The sequence below is a fragment of the Malus sylvestris genome, chromosome 12, assembly GCF_916048215.2.
Source record: "Malus sylvestris chromosome 12, drMalSylv7.2, whole genome shotgun sequence".
In the NCBI taxonomy this organism is placed as follows: domain Eukaryota; kingdom Viridiplantae; phylum Streptophyta; class Magnoliopsida; order Rosales; family Rosaceae; genus Malus; species Malus sylvestris.
The window spans coordinates 4,577,850-4,601,687 of NC_062271.1; the positions used below are offsets into that span (position 1 = coordinate 4,577,850).

Sequence of the window (23,838 nt, forward strand, 5' to 3'; positions counted from 1 at the left end):
TCTCTTACCTTTGCAACCTAAATCTGTACTGATTCGTGCTTTTCTTGTCTTGCATCTGCGTCTTTCAAGAATGCCTTTATAAATAATAGTTTAGTTTTTGCAACTTGAACTTGATGGCTGACATCACTCAAGAACTTCACTTCCCTAAGCATGGGGCCTTTGAGTACTTCGACGACCCTTAAAACGACTACCTCTACCATATTTCTGATCTTCTTGCCAAAAGAAGGGGAAAACAGACAAAACAAATAAAATCCTTGGGTTAGAAACTGAGAAAGACTAAAATAAAACACACCACAAAAAACAACTTATTCAAGAATTGTACTTGTTGAACTCTAAATCAACTCAACTACACTGAGTCTAAAACCAGAGGGAGTCCAACAACGAAGAAGAGAAAGCATATCAAATCGTCATTGTGCACACATAACCAGTGGCAAAGCCAGAAATTTAAGACAATGGGGTCAAAAAATAGCTTTCACAAATCGATCATACTTTCATTTATAATTGTCCACAACATGTTCTCATATTTTGAAAACATCGTATTACAACATCATTATTAATAGAATCATATACCTCTTTCTCAAAGTCCACAACCAAACTATCATTCAACTATTGATCACTCATCCTATTACAATGTGGATTCTTCACAATTTTCATCACCGAAAAAGCTCTTTCAATTGAAACAGTCACAACAGGTAAAATTAATGTCAATTTCACTAGCAAGTACACCAAGGGATACTGTCCATCTCTATTGGTCTCCACCAACTTTTGTGAAGGGCTATTAATTGCTTTCTTCATTATGCAAATGCATATCAAAAGTATAATTCTTTAGTTCATCTGCAAGAAGTGTGAGCTCCATATCAGAAAAATCTTTTGGATAAAATTGAGCAAGTTGAGCTAACTTTTCAATGTCAAAAATTGAGAATGAGTCATCTGGGCTTAAGCATGCAACACAAAGAAGCAACTATGTACTTGTCTCATAAAAATGACCGTTCAACTCTTAAAGTTGCTTATCAATAACATCAATAAAGAGATCAACACAGTAGTGATGAAGGTTTGTCAAATTTTGAACTCTACGTCGTGACCTCCCTCGAGTTACAAAGATATCATTCCTATCAGAAATATCAATATCATGCTTGCCACAAAAACAATAAACTTTATCAAGCCAAGTATCCCATCCATTATCCATCATTACTTGTAGTTGTTGCTTACATGCTTTGACTAAGGTCATAGCACTCATTATATTGAGATCTTCATTTTGCAATGCATGTGACAACATATTTGTGATTCCAAATATTTCTTTCATAAAAAAAGACTAGAGACAAAATCAAAAGATTCAACAAAACATCTGCTTCACCTCTTTGATCAAGACTTACATCATCATCTACAATCATCTCAAGCATCTCAATTACAGAATAAAACATATTAATCAAGCTTACCAAGGTACCATAGTGTGAGCCCCAACGTGTATCACTTGCACGTTTAAGACTAGTTTCTTGGTTTAAGCCTTGCCCACTTGGAAGCTCATAATTTTGAATAGCTTCCATAACTTTGGCTTGTTGTCGTTCTCTAACCATGTCTCGACGTTTACATGATGCTCCGATAATAGTAACAACATTATTAACCAAGTACAAAAAAAAAACCAATTTGAATATGATTTTTCGCCACGGCTACAAGAGCAAGTTGAAGTTGATGTGCAAAGCAATGAATATAAAATGCACTTTCATTTTCTTTCAAAATAAGTGTCTTAAGGCCATTAAACTCACCTTGCATATTGCTAGCCCCATCATTGTACACACAATCTAGATATGCTTAATCCGTTTATAAAGAAGAACTGATCAATTGCCTCTTTAAGTGAAAAAAACAGTGGTATTAGGAACATACTTTATGCCCACAAATCTTTCAACTACTTGTCCGTTGGTATTCACATAGCGAAGTACAACTACCAATTGCTCCTTGACTGATATATCACGCGATTCATCAACCAAAACAGAAAAGAAAGCATCATCACCAATATCAAACATGATAGCATTGGTGGTTTCACATGTTCCTGCATACACAAGATCTTTTTGAATATCATGTGATGTTAACTTGAGATTTTTAGGAGCTTTTTTAAACACCACATCTTTAATACCCTCATTATGTTATGCAAGAAACTTCAAAAGCTCAAGAAAATTACCCTTATTGCTTGAATCTTCACTTTCATCATGACCGCAAAAAGCAAGACCTTGTCGCAATAAAAAGCGAATGCAATCAAGTGATGCATTCAAATGAGTGCGATAATCAATATGTGTTTGATCCGACTGCTTGTGGACAATTGTTTGAATCTGTTGATTCTGATTCATTAAAGCTTCACAATGAAGTAAAGCTTGGTTGTGAGCACTATTAGGACCTCTAACATGAACTCGAAGTCGACATTTTTTCTTTCAATTATGAAAACCTTTGCTAGTAAAATTGTCATTACCTGCATGGTCTGGAATCTCTAGCTTGAAGAGATAACAACTTCGACAAAAAACAGCATTTTTGGATATGTTATACTCCAACTAAGTAAGATCGGACCATTTCAGATTGAAATGGCATTGTACTCCTACAAATGACGTATATGGAAATTGATGGGTTCGAGGTTGAACCAATTCCCTTTGTAAATAAGCTCTACGGACCTGATCTCTAATATTTGGATCATATTTTGATATTTGGAATCGAAGCCCAGGATCTCCTGGAAGATTTGCTAGTATACTTTCTATGTTATTTTCATTTGAACTTTCAGGAATATCCGTTGTAGAGGGTGAGAGGTTATCTTTAGTTGATTTTCTCTTAAAATACCTTTTCATAATTGTTTTAAATAATACCAAAGAGAATCAACAATATAATATAAATTTAATCAAATTAACAACAATTGAGAAGCAGAGTTCATAGATCAATACAAACCCCACAAACCTTAAGATAAACCCCATTTAACTTTCACATAGCAATAGAAACCCCACAATTTTTTTTTTGCCGGCACCCAGGGTCCCAAACCTCATTCCCCAAATCTTTTTGTCCACAAACCTTAAGATAAACCCCACAATTTTTTTTGCCGACACCCAGGGTCCCAGACTTCCTTCCCCAATTCTTTTTGTCGACACTATCCCTCCAATCCTCATCCTTTCACTGTTAGATTATACCCACGAATTCAAACCCATAAACATGTCTCACAGAGTCATAGTCATTGCAAACCTCATCCTTCACTCTTCCCAATTGTCCCTCCCCTTTCCCGTTTGTTTTGTTTCTCTTTTGGGTTCAGTTATAAATCCATTCAATTATGCAATTCATATTTCATTTTACATGTGATTGAATTTGTCTTATTCCTTTACACTATGTTTGGATGAAGAAATTGATTACTAAGGAATTTTAAAATGATGGAATTTTATTCTATAGAATTTGTGAATTTTCTTGTTTGGCTAACCTAAAAGAACAATGGAATTGAATACGGAATTTGTTGTTTTTAAACTCTCAATCATAGAAATTGGAAAATGACACCTATTTACATGGAATTTAAACTTGGGAATTGGAGGTCCCAAATTCCAAGGTTTTTTTCATTCGGAAATTCTAAATTTCTATGTTTATGAATCCAAACAAGGGAATTGGTGCATGTCAATTTATAAATTATGTCTTTAATCCAAATTCCAAGTTTATTTCCCTCATCCAAACATAGTGTTTATTTTCCATTTGATTGCCTTATCTTTTTCCTGCTACAACTTCATCGTATGTTAAAATCTTATATTGTTATCATTCATTTTGGTTTAGAATTACAATACAGGAATTAACATGAGTGAATTAATTCAATTTTTCTTATGATGGTTTCAAATTTCCCACCCCTCTTTCACTCAGATTCTCCCCTCCCCAAATTTAAAAACCCAAACATATAAATAATGAAATTTCAGACAAGAGAAGCTTACCAGAGGAAGGATGCCGAGCCAGAAGAACGCAAGCTGAAGAACAAGAGAGATCGCTGGGTTCTGGTGTGGATTGGGTTCTGGAAAAAGTCACTTTTCTAATTGCGTGAGAAATGGGTTCTGGGAAAAGTCACTTTTCTGATAGCGTGAGAAAGGAAGAGGGCAGGACTGGCAACTTGAAAAGTTTATTAAAGGGGTAAAATATTTTTTAAAGGGATAAGTTATAAATCTATTGGGCTCAACGGAGCCCAATGCCCCCACATTGGCTTTGCTAGTGCACATAACAAGTTACAAAACTGAAGATCTAACTAGAAACGAAGAGCAATTTCAAACCATTAGCAGACCCAAAACTTCAAGGGTCAACTTTAGACCTCCCTAGATGATTTTAGGAACTTGTACAGGAAACAAAAAACAAAGAAAGAAGAAGCATATCACTATGAAACATACCCTAATAATCAGTTAAGAAGGGAGAAAAGATGAAAGTGATAGGGTTTTTTTTTTTTTTTTTTGGTTGGAAATCGTGATAGGGTTTAGGTTTAAGCCAAAACCCCAGACAAAATGTCAAAACAAAAACCACAATCAGTTAAGTTCCAGGGAAACATTATCCATATACCAGTCAAGTACAGATCATTTTATGAAATTGGAGCAAAAGGGACCAACGTATTGGGCTTCCCATAGTTCTTTCAAACTAATCACTTTCAGTAAGAAAAAAAAAGACTAAACAACCACGAGTGTACAAACACAAACAATAACAAAAATTTGAACCTGCTATAGAACTGGAATGAGATCGAAACTTACTAAGTTGTCCGGACACCTCATGTATTTGTTATGAATGCTAAAAACCCTTTAAACTAAAATTCAACCCAAACTGTCTACAGTAACAGGGGCATGATCATTGACTGATAAGGAACATATTGAATGTCCAGAAGGGTATACAGCAGCACAGCAGATTTTAGATTATCCTCGGGATAAAAGTTCCATCTATCAATTAGTGTACAAACAATACAAGATTAACTGATAATAAAATGGGTTAATGGACCATGCAAAGGTAATGTGCATTGAAGTAAAGCTTATGCAAACGGTTTGACATCTCTGATAAAGATTTAATTATTCTTTTCTCATACATAGGATAGGGATTTAGTACAAACAATGCCAAAAGAAGAAAGAAAAAACATGCATCTTTGTATGGGTGTGTGTCTATACTATATAGATTGTGTGAATGAAATAAGAACTGAATTTACTTTGAGGCAATACATACCAATTCCCAGGGTGACAGAAGCTGCTGACGCAAGATTGAGAACAAAAGATAAGTTTTATAGTAGTTGATCTAAAAACCATAAACCCTAAACCCTTATTATTTTACGAACCAACTCCTCTTGCTCTATAAATAGGACAACCCAATAAGTGAAGTTGGTCTCCTTGAGCAAACGGCTTAAGATAAGAAAAATAAAATCACCCTTATTCCTAAATATTCAAAAAAAAATAAAAATAAAAAAAGAAAACAAGTAAGAAATGTGTGAGAGAGAGAGAGAGAGAGAGAGAGAGAGAGAGAGAGTACCGTCTAAACTTCCTCCAGCAGCAGCAAAGGGCCGAGAGAGTACCCTCTAAACTTCCTCCAGCAGCAGCAAAGGCCGGCGAGAATGGATGGAATTGTGGGCGAAAAGGAATTTTACAATACAACCTTCATCCTCATGAGCTAAAGACAAGAACTTGATAAAGCTACTTCTTACCCCCAACGACAAGTACAAGCCAACGACAACTTAGTACTTCTAAAACTTAGAGAATATTGAGAATGGGCTCTCAAGGATTCAGGCTGTTCAAATGATTTGAGTATGTGCATGTGGTACAATACTTTAGTGGATTTAGTATTGGGTTCTACCCATGTATTTTGAGTTCGAAATTCTCCCTACTCTTAAAATATTGTAATACTTTCAAATCTTCCTTCCACCTCTCAATAATAATAAATTATTTGAGTACGTGCATTACTTGGAGGGAAAAAATTGAGTCAAAAGTCAAATTTGAGCTTTAATGACTTTGGTCATTCAAAATTTTATGTTTTAGGATCTAGACACATCTATGTCCGTAAATTAATGACCCAATGAATCTCAAACAAGAAATAATGCAAATAAATGTATATTTGACAAACACACTCCATTTTCTCCTCCTCCTACGCATTTTTGTTTTGTTTTGTCCGTTATATTTTTCGATCGTATCAATACAAATTAAAGTTGGAGGGAATGTTTTGTTTGTTTTGTTTTGTTTTGTCCATGATGATGGTGACGATCCGGGGTCTCCACTTCAACAGGAATCTCAACCAAGGTAGCATCCGAACACCTGATCAATAAATGTATTATTAATATATAATCAAGATACTGAAGATCAAAAACCGTTCAGGTATATACTCGAATGACGACACTGAGACAGCTTGAATGAGAAACATGGCTTTTGAATAAAAAAATATATATATTTACAATACATACAGAGATTGAATGATTCTCGTCCGTGATCGTATTAATCACCATTCACTGAGTTTATTGAATGCCAACCACCCGTCCAATATTTCAGATGTTTATTATTGCAGGCTAAAGTTTGAATTTGTAGATGTTCAACAGATAAGTCACTGGACGATAGTGGAACTTTAAGTTTGCATGCAATCTACTATTAACCTTGACGAATGAATAAAGAAACTGGGCAGTCCACAGAGAAGGTCTCATGTCCATGCCCAAGATATTTGAAGGGAAGTCATGCTATGGAACCGGTTATCTGTGGCAGAAAAGGGTAACCTGAACTGGGTTGAGGATAAAGAAACTGGAAACCACGTAAAGGAATAGAGGCGATAAATAGATCATTGACAAGCGGATACTTCTATAAAAGACTAACCAACTAAACCTAGAATTTTTGTGATCTAGAAATTTCTTTGTTTGAGTATCTATTATTAGAGCATCCTAATCAACTGTTTGAAATATCCCGTAAACCCTTCCTATTCAGTAGCTGAATTTGGCACCGAATACAGCATATGAAACTGTTATCTGTAAGACTAAACTTATCATAAATATAAGTTAAGAGATTAAGCTCATGAACCACAAATTTATACAAGTATTAAAATCACAATTCGATAAACACAATGACAAACTAACCCGTAAAAACAGTAGAAGAAGAAGCCAAAGCAGACTTCTAAACAGTGCACCTTCTTCTCTCTTGCAAAACCAAAAGTACTCAAACTAACAATAGGTCTTAATTCAATATTGAGCGTATGTTTTGTGAGAGCAGTGACCACTATTTATAATAGATTAATCCAATAATTCACCTATTAGAATCACCATAGGATACCAACTATGAATCCAAACATATTATGAGTGCATCAACAAAATAGACTTTCAGTCTCACAAAGACTGATAATCTGAATTAAATCCTACAAGAATTAGGATAGTTTTAAGTTTTATAGCAAGACTTTTCTATGTCAATTAAAGCATTACGACCGACCATAATATTTAGTTTCATACTCATATTCTAACATTATCATCTTTCTTGACCAAATGCATCAGATTTTCTTCCTATAAATGTGGCTATATTAAGCTAAAATTACTTTTCCCGTAATAGTGCCAGTAGATATATCCAGTAAGAGGCAGAAATAGAACATTGTTACATCCCCCGCAGCGAAAAGAAAACTTGAAAAGCAAGAAAAGCAATACCAAACAATTACCTTTATTTCATTTTTTTTTTCTTTTATAGGTCACAGATAAGATGACCTTGAAATTTATATAGAAAGGAAAATATAACTTTTATGCAATGTCAACTTTGACTTAGTTCATTATTCCAACAACTATTATAACAAAAAAGTTCAGTGCTAACGGAAGCGGGGGGAGGAAGTGTCTTGTGTATATAAACAGTAACAATGTTCACCTGTGATTGATAAATCTTGCAACATTTCCATAAGCAGTAGCGTCCAAGCAAAGTGCCTCTTCATCTTCCAAGATACCCTTCGAACCCCAGGCCGCATCTAGTTGCACTGCGTAGTATGCATGCTTCTTACCAGTACTCGACACATTTCGCTCATGTCGTTCTGTGTTGGTTAATATCTCTCCAACATGCTCACAAACAAAAGATCCTCTTGGCAAGTCCTCCAGTGTTCTAAGACCCCATCCTTTCCCTTCAGGTGTCAAAAATACCTGAAACATATCAACAACCACTCAAATGACTCTAGCATTTAAAACTGATTTAGCTCTAGCTACGTTATTAAGTAGGGTTACAACTTACAACTGAAATTTACAGAGGATAACCTAACCTGCAACTTCACGCTGATGCCTTGCTGAACAATCCGGTTTCCACAGTTCATGTTGCATCCACATTAATGTCAGCACTCCTTTATAAATTTTGGTAACAAATGGCCTTTACATGCCACAGAACTCTTCTCGTACTTGGACTTTTCGGGAGGGCACTCTCTGCAACAGAAGTAGTGGTGTTGTTCAGGTTCCCGCTTCCACGCTATACATTCTTCCAGAAACTTCTCTTTGACCAATCCTCCTGGTGTGTAAGCAAACTGACCCTCAGTTTCAGAAGCGCAGACACAAGGCATGGGTGATGTCAGACAAGCCCCATAACAACGTGAACAGAAACCATCATGAGACATACGGCCTAGTGAAAATTTCACACAGGCATTCCTACAAACGAAACTCTGACGGATGTAAAGAAAGTTTAGCAGATCTTCAGCGTTTTTTCCATCCTCCAAGGGAATTTTCACTCTCTCCTCACCTCTAGTTATGTCTTCAATATAAATACCGGATTTTATATAACTCCAATGGAAGAATGTAGTCATGAGCAGCCTCCTCCACCTTGCGTAATTTTGAAGATTACTGGCCTTGGAAAACCATTAATCTCTTTGCAGATTCACCACAGATGCTCCTAACATCCGTAATTGAAAAACCAATTGAGCGGTGAAGACCGTTAAAACAACCAAAAGCTATATGCTTGGGTATATGGGGAATAACCTTGATAAGATTCTGAAATACAAATAATGCGCTCGGGGAACTTAGAGCATTGAAATAATTGCCTTGATAATGATATCCAAGAACATCTTGTGCAGCGGAATTCTTTAACGCTGCTACATCTCTGGAAATTGTACTTTCATCAAAAGTTGAATCAAATCCTGTTTCCGCTAAGCATTCTCCTCCCCCGTACGATTTCATGCGTGTCTCTTCCAATAATTCTAGAGCTTCATCAAAATATGGAAGGCAGAAATCAGAGTGTAGAGAAGGGTGACAAATCAAAGACATTTTGAGCTCTCCCTTTGGAGGAGATGATTCGACATCAAACAGCGACAAATCTAAAACGGTACCTCTACTGTCCACAGTGGATGATTTCACTTCTAAGAACTTCAAGCCATCGTCACCAAAATCAGGAAAAAAAAAAAAAAAAAAAAAAATCTTCACACATCAGATTGAGACTTTCTTCCAGCTGTGCTTCGCAATGACACACAGAGTCGAAGTTACTACCAGTGTCCAAAACCTCTCCTTCTTGGAGTCTCTGCGACTTCTTCTCACTAGTGGCAGAGAATCTTCAGAGTCTTCAGATTCCTCATTCTGATGTGCCCTTTTCGATGGAGTTTCTTCAAGGCAAGATGTGGCACATTTCAAAGGGGACGATGATTGTTTTGTCTGTTGCCTTGTGCAATATCCCTTCATTGGAAGTTGAACATCTTCAGTTTTATCATGAGATGGAGCTGCTTTGTTCTTACATTTCACAGCCTGGCACAAAAGTATACGACTCTATAAATGCCATCTGCATTGTCAACGAGAGCGCCATGACATGAAACTTCACAACCACTTATAACATATCGAAACTCCTCTGCCCTTGTGCTCCGCTGTCTAATTAATGAAGCATGAGGACCAAGCGTAAGCATAATTAAAGACGAAATGTAATTAAAGAAATAATTTAGTTGAAATATTTTCATAGTTCCCTTCCATGACACATATACTAGATGAGCGTAATTAAAGACGAAATGTAATAAGAATTACAAGCATTCAACAAGGCAATCACGCCATGACAAAATTCGATAAGGCAGACAATACTACCTCTTCCTCTGCCTCTTCCTTGTTGTTGTTGTCATTGTCCAATAAAAACTCAAGTAGTACTCTGTACAGTCCTCCACAATAAGCTTCCAGTTGTTCTCATACAATTGCAGAAGTTCCTTAGCAGCCGCCTTCGTTCGAACTTCCGAAATGCCAAACTGCTTCATTGCATCACAGGCATCAGCCGCCATATCTTCCAATTTTTCTTCCGCATTGGCGGCATCGGTACTGAATTTCTTTAAGCTGTAACTGTCACACCCAAAAGACCCCTGATTAAATTATTAATCCTCAATGTATTATGCAGGAACGAGTGACTGGCAGATGCAACTAAATCACCAAAATTTGATCCGAAAATGGCAAATAAATTTGTGAAAAATGACCTGAAATACTTTGTAACGCCAACAAATTGAGCTAAAGCAAAAAAATCAAACTTTTAACTCCCAGAAGAGAAACAAATTAAACGACGGAGCAGCGAACTGCCAAAAAAATAAAAAATAAAATAAAAATATGATATGAAATTCTAAGCACTAGCGGAGCCAATGCGGGGGCATTGGGCTTTGTTGACCCCAATAGATTTATAACTTATCCCTTTAAAAAAAATAATTGACTTCTTTAATAAATTTTTCAAGTTGCGAGTCCTACCCTCTTCCTTTCTTACGCTATCAAAAAGGTGACTTTTCCCCGAACCCATTTCTCACGCAATCAGAAAAGTGACTTTTCCTAGAACCCAATCCACACCAGAAGCCAGCGATCTCTCTTGTTCTTTAGGTTGCGTTCTTCCGGCTCGGCGTCCTTCCTCTAGTAAGCTTCTCTTGTCTGAAATTTCATTATTTATTTGTTTGGGTTTTTAAATTTGGGGAAGGGAGAATCTGAGCGAAAGAGGGGTGGGAAATTTGAAACCATCATAAGAAAAATTGAATCAATTCACTCATGTTAATTCCTGTATTGTAATTCTAAACCAAAATGAATGATAACAATATAAGATTTTAACATACGATGAAGTTGTAGCAGGAAAAAGATAAGGCAATCAAATGGAAAATAAAGGAATAAGACAAATTCAATCACATGTAAAATGAAATTTGAATTGCATAATTGAATGGATTTATAACTGAACCCAAAGGAGAAACAAAACAAACGGGAAAGGGGAGGGACAACTGGGAAGAGCAAAGGGATGAGGTTTGCAGTGACTGTGACTCTGTGTGACATGTTTATGGGTTTGATTCAATGGGTATATTCTAACAATGAATGGATAATGACTTAAGGGATGGTGTCGACAAAAAGAATTGGGGAAGGAGGTCTGGGACCCTGGTTGTCGACAAAAAAAAATTGTGGGGTTTGTATTGCTCTGTGAAAGTTAGATTGTGGGCTTTATCTCAAGGTTTGTGGACAAAAAGATTTAGGGAAGGAGGTATGGGACCCTGGGTGTCGGCAAAAAAAATTGTGGGGTTTCTATTGCTCTGTGAAAGTTAAATTGTGGGGTTTATCTTAAGGTTTGTAGGGTTTGTATTGATCTATGAACTCTGCTTCTTAATTGTTTTTAATTTGATTAAATTTATATTATATTGTTGATTCTTTTTTGTATTATTTAAAACCGTTATGGAGAGGTATTTTAAGATAAAATCAACTAAAGATAACCTCTCACCCTCTACAATGGATATTCCTGAAAGTTCAAAGGAAAATAACATAGAAAGTATACTGGCATATCTTCCAGGAGATCCTGGGCTTCGACTCTGGATCATATGATCCAAATATTAGAGATCAGGTTCGAAGAACTTATTTACAAAGGGAATTGGTTCAACCTGGAACCCATCAATTTCCATATACGTCATTTGCAGGAGTACAATGTCATTTCAATCCGAAATGGTTCGATGACTTTCCTACTTGGTTGGAGTATAGCATATCCAAAAATGTTGTTTTTTGTCGAAGTTGTTATCTCTTCAAGCTAGAGATTCCGGACCAAACAGGTAATGACAATTTTACTAGCAAAGGTTTTCATAATTGGAAGAAAAAATGTCGACTTCGAGTTCATGTAAGAGGTCCTAATAGTGCTCACAACCAAGCTTTACTTCATTGTGAAGCTTTAATGAATCAGAATCAACATATTCAAACAATTGTCCATAAGTAGTTGGATCAAGTACGTATTGATTATCGCACTTGTTTGAATGCATCACTTGATTGCATTCGTTATTTATTGCGATAAGGTCTTGCTTTTCACGGTCATGATGAAAGTGAAGATTCAAGCAATAAAGGTAATTTTCTTGAGCTTTTGAAGTTTCTTACATATCATAATGAGGGTATTAAAGATGTGGTGTTTAAAAATTCTCCTGAAAATCTCAAGTTAACATCACCTGATATTCAAAAAGATCTTGTGTAAACAGCAGCATGTGAAACCACTAATGCTATCATGTTTGATATTGGTGATGATGCTTTCTTTTCTTTTTTGGTTGATGAATCGCGTGATATATCAGTCAAGGAGCAAATGGCAGTTGTACTTCGCAATGTGAATACCAACGGACAAGTAGTTGAAAGATTTGTGGGCATAAAACATGTTCCTAATACCACTGCTTTTTCACTTAAAGAGGCAATTGATCAATTCTTCTCTATAAACAGATTAAGCATATCTAGATTGCGTGGACAATGTTATGATGGGGCTAGCAATATGCAAGGTGAGTTTAATGGCCTTAAGACATTTATTTTGAAAGAAAATGAAAGTGCATTTTATATTCATTGCTTTGCACATCAACTTCAACTTGCTCTTGTAGCCATGGCGAAAAATCATATTCAAATTGGCTCTTTTTTCTACTTGGTTAATAATGTTGTTACTATTGTCAGAGCATCATGTAAACGTCGAGACATAGTTAGAGAAAGACAACAAGCCAAAGTTATGGAAGTATTCAAAATTATAAGCTTCCAAGTGGGCAAGGCTTGAACCAAGAAACTAGTCTTAAACATGCAAGTGATACACGTTGGGGCTCACACTATGGTACCTTGGTAAACTTGATTAATATGTTCTTTTCTATAATTGAGGTGCTTGAGATGATTTTAGATGATGGTGTACGTCTTGATCAAAAAGGTGAAGCATATGTTTTGTTGAATCTTTTGCAATCTTTTCATTTGTCTCTACTCTTTTTTTAATGAAAGAAATATTGGGAATATCAAATGTGTTGTCACATGCATTGCAAAAGAAAGATCTCGATATAGTGAGTGTTATGGCTTTAGTCAAAGCATGTAAGCAACAATTACAAGCAATGAGGGATAATGGATGGGATGCTTGGCTTGATAAAGTTTCTTGTTTTTGTGGCAAGCATGATATGGATATTCCTGATATGAATGATATCTTTGTAGCTCGAGGGAGGTCAGGGCGTAGAGTTCAAAAATTGACAAACCTTCATCACTACTATGTTGATCTCTTTATTGTTGTTATTGATAAGCAACTTCAAGAGTTGAACAATCATTTTAATGAGACAAGTATAGAGTTGCTTCTTTGTGTTGCATGCTTAAGCACAGATGACTGATTCTTAGTTTTATCCAAAAGATTTTTCTGACATGGAGCTCACACTTCTTGAAGATGAACTGAAGAATTATATTTTTATATATGTTTGCATAATGAATTTTCTGCGTTGAAAGGAATTAATAGCCTTGCACAAAAGTTGGTGGAGACAAAGAGGGATAGACAGTATCCCTTGGTGCACTTGCTAGTGAAATTAGCATTAATTTTACCTGTTGCGACTGCTTCAGTTGAAAGAGCTTTTTCAGTGATGAAAATTGTGAAAAATCCACATTGTAATAGGATGGTGATCAATGGTTGAATGATAGTTTGGTTGTGTAAATTGAAAAAGAGGTATATGATTATATTAATAATGATGTTGTAATACGACGTTTCCAAAATATAAGAACACATCGTGGACAATTATAAATGATAGTATGATCGATTTTTGAAAGCTATTTTTTGACCCCATTGTCTTAAATTCATGGCTCCTCCACTGCTTTTAAGTGACTGTCACTGTCATCAAATCATTACGAACGATACCCTAATAATCAATTAAGGGGAAAGAGAGAGATAGAGAGAGAGAGAGAGAAAGTACCTTCCAAACTTCCTCCATCAGCAACGTGGGCGAAAGGAGTTTGACAATACAACCGTCATCGTAATGAGCTAAAGACAAGAACTTGATAAAGCTGCTTCTTACCTCTAACTACAAGTACAAGCCAACGACAACCTAGTACTTTTAAAACTTAAGGAATATTGAGAATGGGCTCTTAGGGATTCGGGCTGTTCAAATGATTTAAGTATGTGCATGTGGTACAATACTTTAGTGGATTTAAGTATGGGCTCTTAGGGATTCGGGTTGTTCAAACGACAACCTAGTACTTTTAAAATCGATCATATTTTCATTTATAATTGTCCACGACGTGTTCTCATATTTTGGAAACATCGTATTACAACATCATTATTAATAGAATCATATACCTCTTTCTTAATGTACACAACCAAACTATCATTCAACCATTGATCACCTATCCTAACTTTTCAATGTCAAAAGCTGAGAATGAGTCATATGGGCTTAAGTATGCAACACAAAGAAGCAACTTTGTACTTGTCTCATTAAAACGATTGTTCAACTCTTGAAGTTGCTTATCAATAACATCAATAAAAAGATCAACACGGTAGTGATGAAGGTTTGTCAATTTTTGAACTCTACGCCGTGACCTCCCTCGAGCTACAAGGATATCATTCATATCAGGAATATCAATATCATGCTTGCCACAAAAACAAGAAACTTTATCAAGCCAAGCATCCCATCCATTATCCATCATTACTTGTAGTTGTTGCTTACAAGCTTTGACTAAAGCCATAGCACTCACTATATAGAGATCTTCCTTTTGCAATGCATGTGACAATACATTTGTGATTGCTAATATTTCTTTCATAAAAAAAAGACTAGAGACAAAATCAAAAGATTGCAAAAGATTCAATAAAACATCTGCTTCACCACTTTGATCAAGACTTACATCATCATCTACAATCATCTCAAGCACCTCAATTACAAAAGATAACATATTAATCAAGCTTACCAAGGTACCATAGTGTGAGCCCCAACGTGTATCACTTGCACGTTTAAGACTAGTTTCTTGATTCAAGCCTTGTCCACTTGGAAGCTCATAATTTTGAATAGCTTCCATAACTTTGGCTTGTTGTCTTTCTCTAACCATGTCTCGACATTTACATATGCTCCGACAATAGTAACAACATTATTCACCAAGTAGAAAAAAAAAAAGCCAATTTGAATATGATTTTTCGCCACGGCTATGAGAGCAAGTTAAAGTTGATGTGCAAAGCAATGAATATAAAATGCACTTTCATTTTCTTTCAAAATAAGTGTCTTAAGGCCATTAAACTCACCTTGCATATTGCTAGCCCCATCATGACCTTGTCCACGCAATCTAGATATGCTTAATCCGTTTATGGAGAAGAACTAATCAATTGCCTCTTTAAGTGAAAAAGCAGTGGTATTAGGAACATGCTTTATGCCCACAAATCTTTCAACTACTTGTCTGTTGGTATTCACATAACAAAGTACAATTGCCATTTGCTCCTTGACTGATATATCACGCGATTCATCAACCAAAACAGAAAAGAAAGCATCATCACCAATATCAAACATGATAGCATTGGTGGTTTCACATGCTGCTACATACACAAGATCTTTTTTAATATCAGGTGATGTTAACTTGAGATTTTCAGGAGCATTTTTAAACACCACACCTTTAATACCCTTATTATGATATGCAAGAAACTTTAAATGCTCAAGAAAATTACCCTTATTGCTTGAATCTTCACTTTCATCATGATCACGAAAAGCAAGACCTTGTCGCAATAAAAAGTGAATGCAATCAAGTGATGCATTCAAACGAGTGGGATAATCAATACGTGATTGATCCAACTGCTTGTGGGCAATTGTTTGAATATGTTGATTCTGATTCATTAAAGCTTCACAATGAAGTAAAGCTTGGTTGTGAGCACTATTAGGACCTCTAACATGAACTCGAAGTCAACATTTTTTCTTCCAATTATGAAAACCTTTGCTAGTAAAATTGTCATTACATGCTTGATCCGGAATCTCTAGCTTGAAGAGATAACAATTTCGACAAAAAACATTTTTGGATATGCTATACTCCAACCAAGTAGGAAAGTCATCGAACCATTTCGGATTGAAACGACGTTGTACTCCTGCAAATGACGTATATGGAAATTGATGGGTTCGAGGTTGAACCAATTCCCTTTGTAAATAAGCACTTTGGACTTGATCTCTAATATTTGGATCATATTTTGATATCCGGAGTCGAAACCCAGGATCTCTTGGAAGATTTGTCAGTATACTTTCTATGTTATTTTCATTTGAACTTTCAAGAATATCCGTTGTAGAGGGTAAGAGGTTATCTTCGATTGATTTTCTCTTAAAATACCTCTCCTTAACTGTTTTAAATAATACCAAAAAGAATCAACAATATCTTTAAATTTAATCAAATTAACAACAATTGAGAAGCAGGGTTCACAGACCAATACAAACCCCACAATTTAAGTTTCACAGAGCAATAGAAACCCTACAATTTTTTTTGCCGACACCTAGGGTCCCATACCTCCTTCCCCAAATCTTTTTGTCCACAAACCTTGAGATAAACCCCACAATCTAACTTTCACAGAGCAATACAAACCCCACAATTGTTTTTTACGACACCCAGGGTCCCAGACATCCTTCCCCTATTCTTTTTGTCGACACCATCCCTCCAATCCTCATCCCTTCACTGTTAGAATATACCCACTGAATCAAACCCATAAACATGTCTCACAGAGTCACAATCACTGCAAACCTCATCCCTTCACTCTTCTCAGTTGTCCCTCCCCTTTCCCGTTTGTTTTGTTTCTCCTTTGGGTTCAATTATAAATCCATTCAATTATGCAATTCAGATTTCATTTTACATGTGATTGAATTTGTCTTATTCCTTTATTTTCCATTTGATTGCCTTATCTTTTTCCTGCTACAACTTCATCGTATGTTAAAATCTTATATTGTTATCATTCATTTTGGTTTAGAATTACAATACAGGAATTAACATGGGTGAATTGATTCAATTTTTCTTATGATGGTTTCAAATTTCCCACCCCTCTTTCGCTCAAATTCTCCCCTCCCCAAATTTAAAAACCTAAACAAATAAATAATGAAATTTTAGATAAGAGAAGCTTAACAGAGGAAGGAAGCCAGGCCAGAAGAACGCAACCTGAAGAACAAGAGAGATCGCTGGCTTCTAGTGTGGACTGGGTTCTGGAAAAATTCACTTTCGTAATTGCGTGAAAAATGGGTTCTGGGAAAAGTCACTTTTCTGATAGCGTGAGAAAGGAAGAGGGTAGGACTCGCAACTTGAAAAGTTTATTAAAGGGATCAAATATTTTTTTAAAGGGATAAGTTATAAATCTATTGAGGTCAACGCAGCCTAATGCCCCCGCATTGGCTCCGCTAGTGCGTGTATATATATCCCACTCTAGGGCTCTCCAATCTCTTCCTTTATATCCTCTTCTCCAAGCACAAACCTACCGAAGATCGCAAACTCCATAAACTCGCTCCATTTTTGCTAGAGATATGCCAGGCATTATCAGTACCGCTCTTCCAAATCAAAAACATGTTTAAAGAAGACTTGTTATCAAGAAAATAGAGAAACCAAATTCCCGGCTGGTCTCGTTTATGAAGCGGAGGGGCGGTCTTTTCAGAAAGGCTTGTCAACTCAGCGGTCTGTGTGGCGCTGAGGTGGCCGTCAGTGTCTTTTCTCCGTATGGCAGGCTGTACGTCTTTGGCCACCCATCGGTGGATTCTGTCCTCTCTCGCCTTGAACGCGTAAACACTGCCTTGCATGGCCGCCAATACATCTCTATGCATGATAGTTCTGAGGCTGAAGATCATGATACAGATAGCAGTAGTATAATCGAGTCCAATTCAATGGAATCTTGTATGGTGTCCAAAACGAGCATAGATCTTGAAAATCTTGGCTTAGATCTTGAAAAAGACACAGAGGAGATGGAGGAGGACGAGGCGAGCAAATTTTGGTGGGATCAGCCAATCGAGAATGTGAAAAAGGTAGATGAACTGAAGCAGTTCAAGAGTTCATTAGAAAAATTGAAGGCTAAGGTAATTACGCAATTGGATGAGATGGAAATGCGTGAATCGGTTGTGAGGCATTATTTGATGTGAGACCATGGCGTCGTGATGCATTACTTATTTTGTTACAATTGTTATCGAGTTCTACATTTATTTTCTCAAGGAGGAAAAGGAGAGCTTTCATTGACTAGGGCTACCTTTTGTACAAGTGTCGTTATTAAACGTTTGATTCTTTTTACTGCATATATAGAGTATTTAATCTTTTGTAAACTAATTAGATTAAGGGATTAAGTAAGAAATTGCATGTGTATGTAAAACCCTAATCGCAATCGTACCTTGGAATCCTACAGATAGCAATAATATTACGGCAGTCGAATTCTCGGGCAATTCCAACACCAAAAAAGAAGGGAAAACTTCGCTTTCTCTTTATACAAGGGAATACAGGCCGAGAGTATTTGTAAGACACACGAAATTGATATACCACTTGATGCACATTATAACCCATGTACAATATTAGATTCCTCTATTATTGTAGCCAATTCTTAATAAGTGTGTTAGTTTTTCATATGCATACTTATCAATCAAATAAAAAACCAATAAATGATCTCTTCCGGGTGTGCTTTTCTTTTACTAATTAATTAATGAAGTTTAAGCGATGTTCTTTTTTGGTGTCTATTTTGCTTGTTTACCGTAAAAATGTAAATTAACGTTTGTTTTTTTTTTAAATACTCGTAGTTGACCTATTTTTCGTTTACATACATGAACGTAATATCGGTACCGTATAAATTAACAAGTACAATAGGGCCAATAAATAAGAACTTTTTTTTATAAGTACTAAATAAAATCTCAACATTGTTAATAAAATGACCTACTTGACATCAATTTGGCGCCCTATGACCAAAGAGTTCCCGTAAATGAATAATTGTTAACTTGATAATTTAATACACGTAAGGACAACTAGTGTAATAATTTGTAAAATTACAGATTATTTCTAACAATTTTAAAGGACGGACATAAATGTTGTGCTACGACTTAGACCTATTGTTCAAATCGTTCAGAGAGGAGAGTAATACACAAACTACGACGGAGACGATGGCGGCGGCTGAGGAGGACCGAATTGAAGAAGGGAATTGGGATGCTCTTAAAAAAGTGGTTCGGTCCCTTAGGATGCTCTACGTGGTTGTTGTACTAGCGAAGGCCAGGGGCGAGACTAGGATGTTTGAGCACACCTTCGGAGATCTCGAAAACACACTAGACAAGTTCAAATCGTGCAAACCGTTCACACCATTCGCGGAAGAATCAGTAACTCAAATGAGGAATTAGAGAATCTCAGAGCACAACTGGAGACGGGTTTAGAGCTCGTCGAAAAATGCTCTAAGGTTCATTGGTGGGCTATCTTCAAATGGTTTGACTACGCCAGAAAACTTGACGCAGTGTATCGGTTTTTATTTGACACAATGCTGAATAAACTGAGAGAGTGGAATGAAAGAACGCGCATGGAGAGACGTGGAATATAAGTGTGGCAACGGTGTTGACAATAAGGATTAGCGCGCATTTGCTTTGGTTTTCTCGGATTGAGGATTGTTTGTATTCGTTATTTTACAATCAGTCTGACAATTAGATGTAGTAGTTATATAGTTTTCTTGGCATTTTTTCTTTCAGGTTCGCATTCGTAATTTTGGGATCAGTTTTATTTATTGCAGACTCTGATTTTTAACCTGTAATTCTTACACAAATTATAAACATTCATCTAAACATCATATTGTTCGGTGCAATTTTAACCCAAACTGGTATTTAATTTGGCATGGTTGATCGTTTTCTTGGTTTAACTCGTTAACTGTCTCCATGGATTACTTGAGTCACTCGGAAAGAGTGTAACGCTTGTTACTGATGCTTAAAGTAATATGGAGATCGGTGCTGCAGAGAGAGTTTTAATGAACTAAAGAGGAGCTAAAGGCATGATATAAAGAAAACTTCTGCAAGTTGAAGTGGCTGATCGATGTCTTGTTTCATTAAGGCTCTGGAGTTTGGTGTTCAAGTTGGAAAGAAAAATCGCGTCTTCCAATTTCCATCAACGACAGAAGCGAATTTTTTTTAGTCAAGTCTCAATCTCGTTGAAAATATCCATCAGGAGAAGCAAAATTTCTTTGTTGACCTCCCAATTTTTTGCGACAACATATGCTATTTCCGGCCTTGCAAACAATGGGCTGCACCAAGACCTGTGTGGCTATTTTGTTAGAAGATTTTATTAGTGGCGTAATTAGGCTGCATGATGTCTCTGTAAGTTCTAAAGAGAGCTAAACACTTGGATGGATCTTATTATAGACACGTGAGACTATTAGAGATTAACAGTAACTATGTTTGTAAGCTGATAAGGAATATGTATTAAGGTTTGTAGCTTAAACAGTCATGATAGAATTACAACTCTTATATAGAATATGAATAATAAGTGATAACAGTGATAAAGTTAGATTAATAAGGAGTCACACAATGGGTAGTGTCCTTATTGATTACTGCTGTTGATATTATAAATACTTGGGGTCCCTGCACTCTCTTCTTACGCAAACAACCCTAAAGCTCAGGCCCCATTCACTGAGATAATTACATACAGCAGAAGAAGAGTCGCAGAAGATCCTTTGTACTCTTCGACATGTCTCCAACAGGTTAGTAGTTATATTGGTTATGTGTTTGTATTATTCCGCTGCCATATGTTATACTTGATTATGAATCTTACAGTCTCTGTGTTCATTGGACTTCAGAGAAAACTCCTCCCCCTCCCCATCTGCTAATATCCCATTTGTGGATAGGCCTCTTCCGAGTCTGTGTACCCGTCACAATGGAAAAGAATTCGTCCCAAGGACACACTGAAAGAACACAAGGGAATGGAATTGTGGAAGAAAAAGGATTGACAGTACTAGCATAGAGACTAGAATTTTGCTTGATTCACGACTTTTACTTGAAGAAAAAGCAAGTATAATTGTATAGCAAGGAGCTCTTTCTACAAATATTGCTAGCATTGTTCAATGTGCCCAATTTACGACTTACGAGATATACAAAACTATACCTTGTAAAGGTAATGGGAGGAGGAAGAAAGATAGATCACTATGGACGAAGCTTTCTCCACAACCACTTCTTTCGCAGGGCGGGGTGCAATGCTAAAAACGTCCTGGCTCTCTTCTCATCCTTCAAAATGTCAATAGCATTTAGGACATCAATAACTTTCTCTAGGGATACAGATGCCTCTTTCTTCAGTTTCTTCTTCAACGGTTACTCTGCAACTGCCATATCTCCTAGAGCATTGGCCGCAACTCCATCCATACTTTATGGTTTCTTAGACTGTTGTAAGGTTTGTGTGCTTACAGGACGTGCCTTTCCTTTTGATCTGAAAAATTCTTGACATCACTTCAACCCATTGACTTCTTCTGAGCATCTCCGTAAATTTTCTTGGCAATGGTTCCCTTGTAAAGAGCTCGATTGCAGCTTGATGGAACTTTTTCAAAAATCTAGCGTCATTTCCACGCATGATACACAAATCGGAATAATATGACATAACTTTATTTCTGTCCATGTGCAAACTGGGATGTGCCTGCATTTATAACAAAGTAAGGTACGAGCAATAGAATGTCTCCATTAAATCACTAATCAAGAACAATTCAAATATACCTGGATATACTTGTTCCAGACCGGATCATCAGCCACCACCTTCTGTTGTGTTTCATCCCAAGTAAAACCCTTTTGATCAAGCGGAATGTTAACGCTACTGTAATGTTTCCTGAACACATTGTACCGATTTTTCAATACCGCCCTACCATGCTGAAACCCGAATTTCTCATTAAAGCATGTGATCATGGTAATCCATGATTTTTTCTTGAAAGTGCGACCAACCTTATTTCCTTTGCGCACTTCATCTAACATTAGTTCAACGAAAAATTGGTCCATAGTCTGTGACCAGTCAATTTTTTTAGGATCACATCTTTCTTTCTCACACATTACATCACCATCATCATGTTTACTCTGTCTCCGTCTCTATTCCCCCCTCCGTAGACAGAACTGCTACGACTCCACAGCTGCCACCACTGTCATCACCGTGCCGCCCGGCACCACAAGGTCCACAACCAAATTTTCAAACGAGCTCCACCATTTCCTTGTTACATTGCTCCTTTCCCCACCGAGACTGTCTTAACATAACCTTCTTCACCATTTTCTTCTGAACTGCTCCTTTCCTTTCGACTAAATTCTCATTTTTTTTCCATCTTACGTAATTTTCGCACACTTCTTTTCTCTTGTTGCGCACCACAGTTTATTAATTTCTATCCCTCAATTCTCATTTGGTATGTGCAGGAAAAGAAAAATGATGCACGGATATCACTTCTCATTTCTTTCATTGTCAATGCTCTCTTTAATCTTATCAAAAGGAGGACACAACTAAGCATATAAGAAATGTGAGTGCGCATATCCTCAAATTATTTTACAGATTCTTTTCATCTAATTATCCAGTGATTCCAGTCACATGCTCAACATCCAAATCTTTTATTCTATCCGACATATGGAATAATATTCGAAAAATCCATCTGTTTTGTGTTTTTATTATTTATTTTTATGCGAGTGAGAAAGAAATCGATTTGTTTTTCTCACCGACTCACAACGACAACATTCTTTTGGTTTTATGTACACACCAGGAAACATTCACGTGTATTAGGTAAGAACTTCACCTTATTCACAACATTCTATTCCAACATGTTGAGGCCCTTAGATTTCAAATGCCTTATTAGGTAAGAATATCATCTACGGTACAATGATGTATTTCTTCCGCAATACTATAACATGTTCAATAGAGTTTAGGATAATATTTATCTCCGCCTTATATTCAGCTCTTGCGAATAACGTACGTTTATTGTAGATGCAAAATCATTTTCCTCATGAATTGGAGATTTATTTTCAACACTCCCCGCGTGTGGCGATTTTCAAGCCAAACGTGTGGACAATACAAACAGAGGTAATGTGGAGCATGCATCGCCTTTGGACTTCCTACATACAACTTGCTCTGATATCATAAAAAAAGTTGAGGTTCAAAAACATAATCAAAATTGTTCGATTTATTAATCTTTTTTGGAAGATCCTCTCTACAAAGCATCATTCGAGCCAAATGTTGTTTAGTCATATACACTAATTATGCAAGAAATTGATAATATAAATAGCAAGTAACATATGCATAGTAAACTGCCGATTTATTTAAAACCTTAAATAACTAAATGATTTTTCAAAAATGATAATTAAATAATAGTTGAAAAAAATTAAACAATTATAAAAATTTATACAATAAAAATACGTTATTACCTAACTTAACTAGTAGGCAATGCAAAATGTTCCAATTGAATACACCCATGGTTTGCTTCAATTGCGCGTAGGGGACCGAATCTAGTAGTGGCTTCCTATTCCGTCCAACCGCACCTCACCGCCACGTCAATGAATGTCTTACGTCCATAACTAGTTGACGAATAAATCAACGTGTCAAACACCCTCTCGGCTCTTGCTAAAATCACCGGAGATGGATTGTCTGCTCCCCCCATTTTCATACCCTTCTCATCTCTTCCTGTTTTATGTGATCACGGGTTAAGTCACGTCAACATTTTATATCCCTATTACTTTTTATTTTATTATTTTTATAAAAAATCAATATAAAATGTT

General features: G+C 36.4%; 3 protein-coding genes, 1 long non-coding RNA gene and 1 pseudogene across 5 annotated transcripts in view; 2 read left to right on the forward strand and 3 right to left on the reverse strand.

The window, feature by feature from the left end:
- The window catches only part of LOC126594396 (agamous-like MADS-box protein AGL62), a 42,291-nt gene extending 23,777 nt beyond the window's left edge, over positions 1–18,514 (forward strand). Inside the window, exon 2 of one of the 2 annotated variants that reach the window (XM_050260705.1) lies at positions 18,181–18,514. In XM_050260705.1, coding sequence (XP_050116662.1) covers positions 18,181–18,243 — 63 coding nt within the window. In that variant the 3' untranslated portion in view covers positions 18,244–18,514. Of the gene's footprint in view, positions 1–17,834 lie in introns of both variants that reach the window. The other variant, XM_050260704.1, reaches the window with a different exon arrangement.
- On the reverse strand, positions 484–15,218 carry LOC126594397 (uncharacterized). Its single transcript, XM_050260707.1, has 2 exons — positions 14,709–15,218; positions 484–1,082 (listed from the first exon to the last, which is right to left on the reverse strand). Exons 1-2 carry the CDS (start codon positions 15,209–15,211, stop codon positions 998–1,000), a joined length of 588 nt encoding a protein of 195 aa, XP_050116664.1. The 5' UTR covers positions 15,212–15,218; the 3' UTR covers positions 484–997.
- On the reverse strand, positions 6,032–10,223 carry LOC126594401 (uncharacterized; annotated as a pseudogene).
- LOC126594402 (uncharacterized) lies at positions 10,352–13,091 on the forward strand. The gene is made up of 3 exons (XR_007613261.1): positions 10,352–10,801; positions 11,712–12,666; positions 12,833–13,091. It is a non-coding gene; the product is annotated as an uncharacterized LOC126594402 (long non-coding RNA).
- A 2,501-nt stretch (positions 18,515–21,015) lies between the features above and the next one.
- On the reverse strand, positions 21,016–22,558 carry LOC126594398 (uncharacterized protein At2g29880-like). Its single transcript, XM_050260708.1, has 2 exons — positions 21,814–22,558; positions 21,016–21,736 (listed from the first exon to the last, which is right to left on the reverse strand). Exons 1-2 carry the CDS (start codon positions 22,138–22,140, stop codon positions 21,482–21,484), a joined length of 582 nt encoding a protein of 193 aa, XP_050116665.1. The 5' UTR covers positions 22,141–22,558; the 3' UTR covers positions 21,016–21,481.
- Between the last annotated feature and the right edge of the window lie 1,280 nt (positions 22,559–23,838).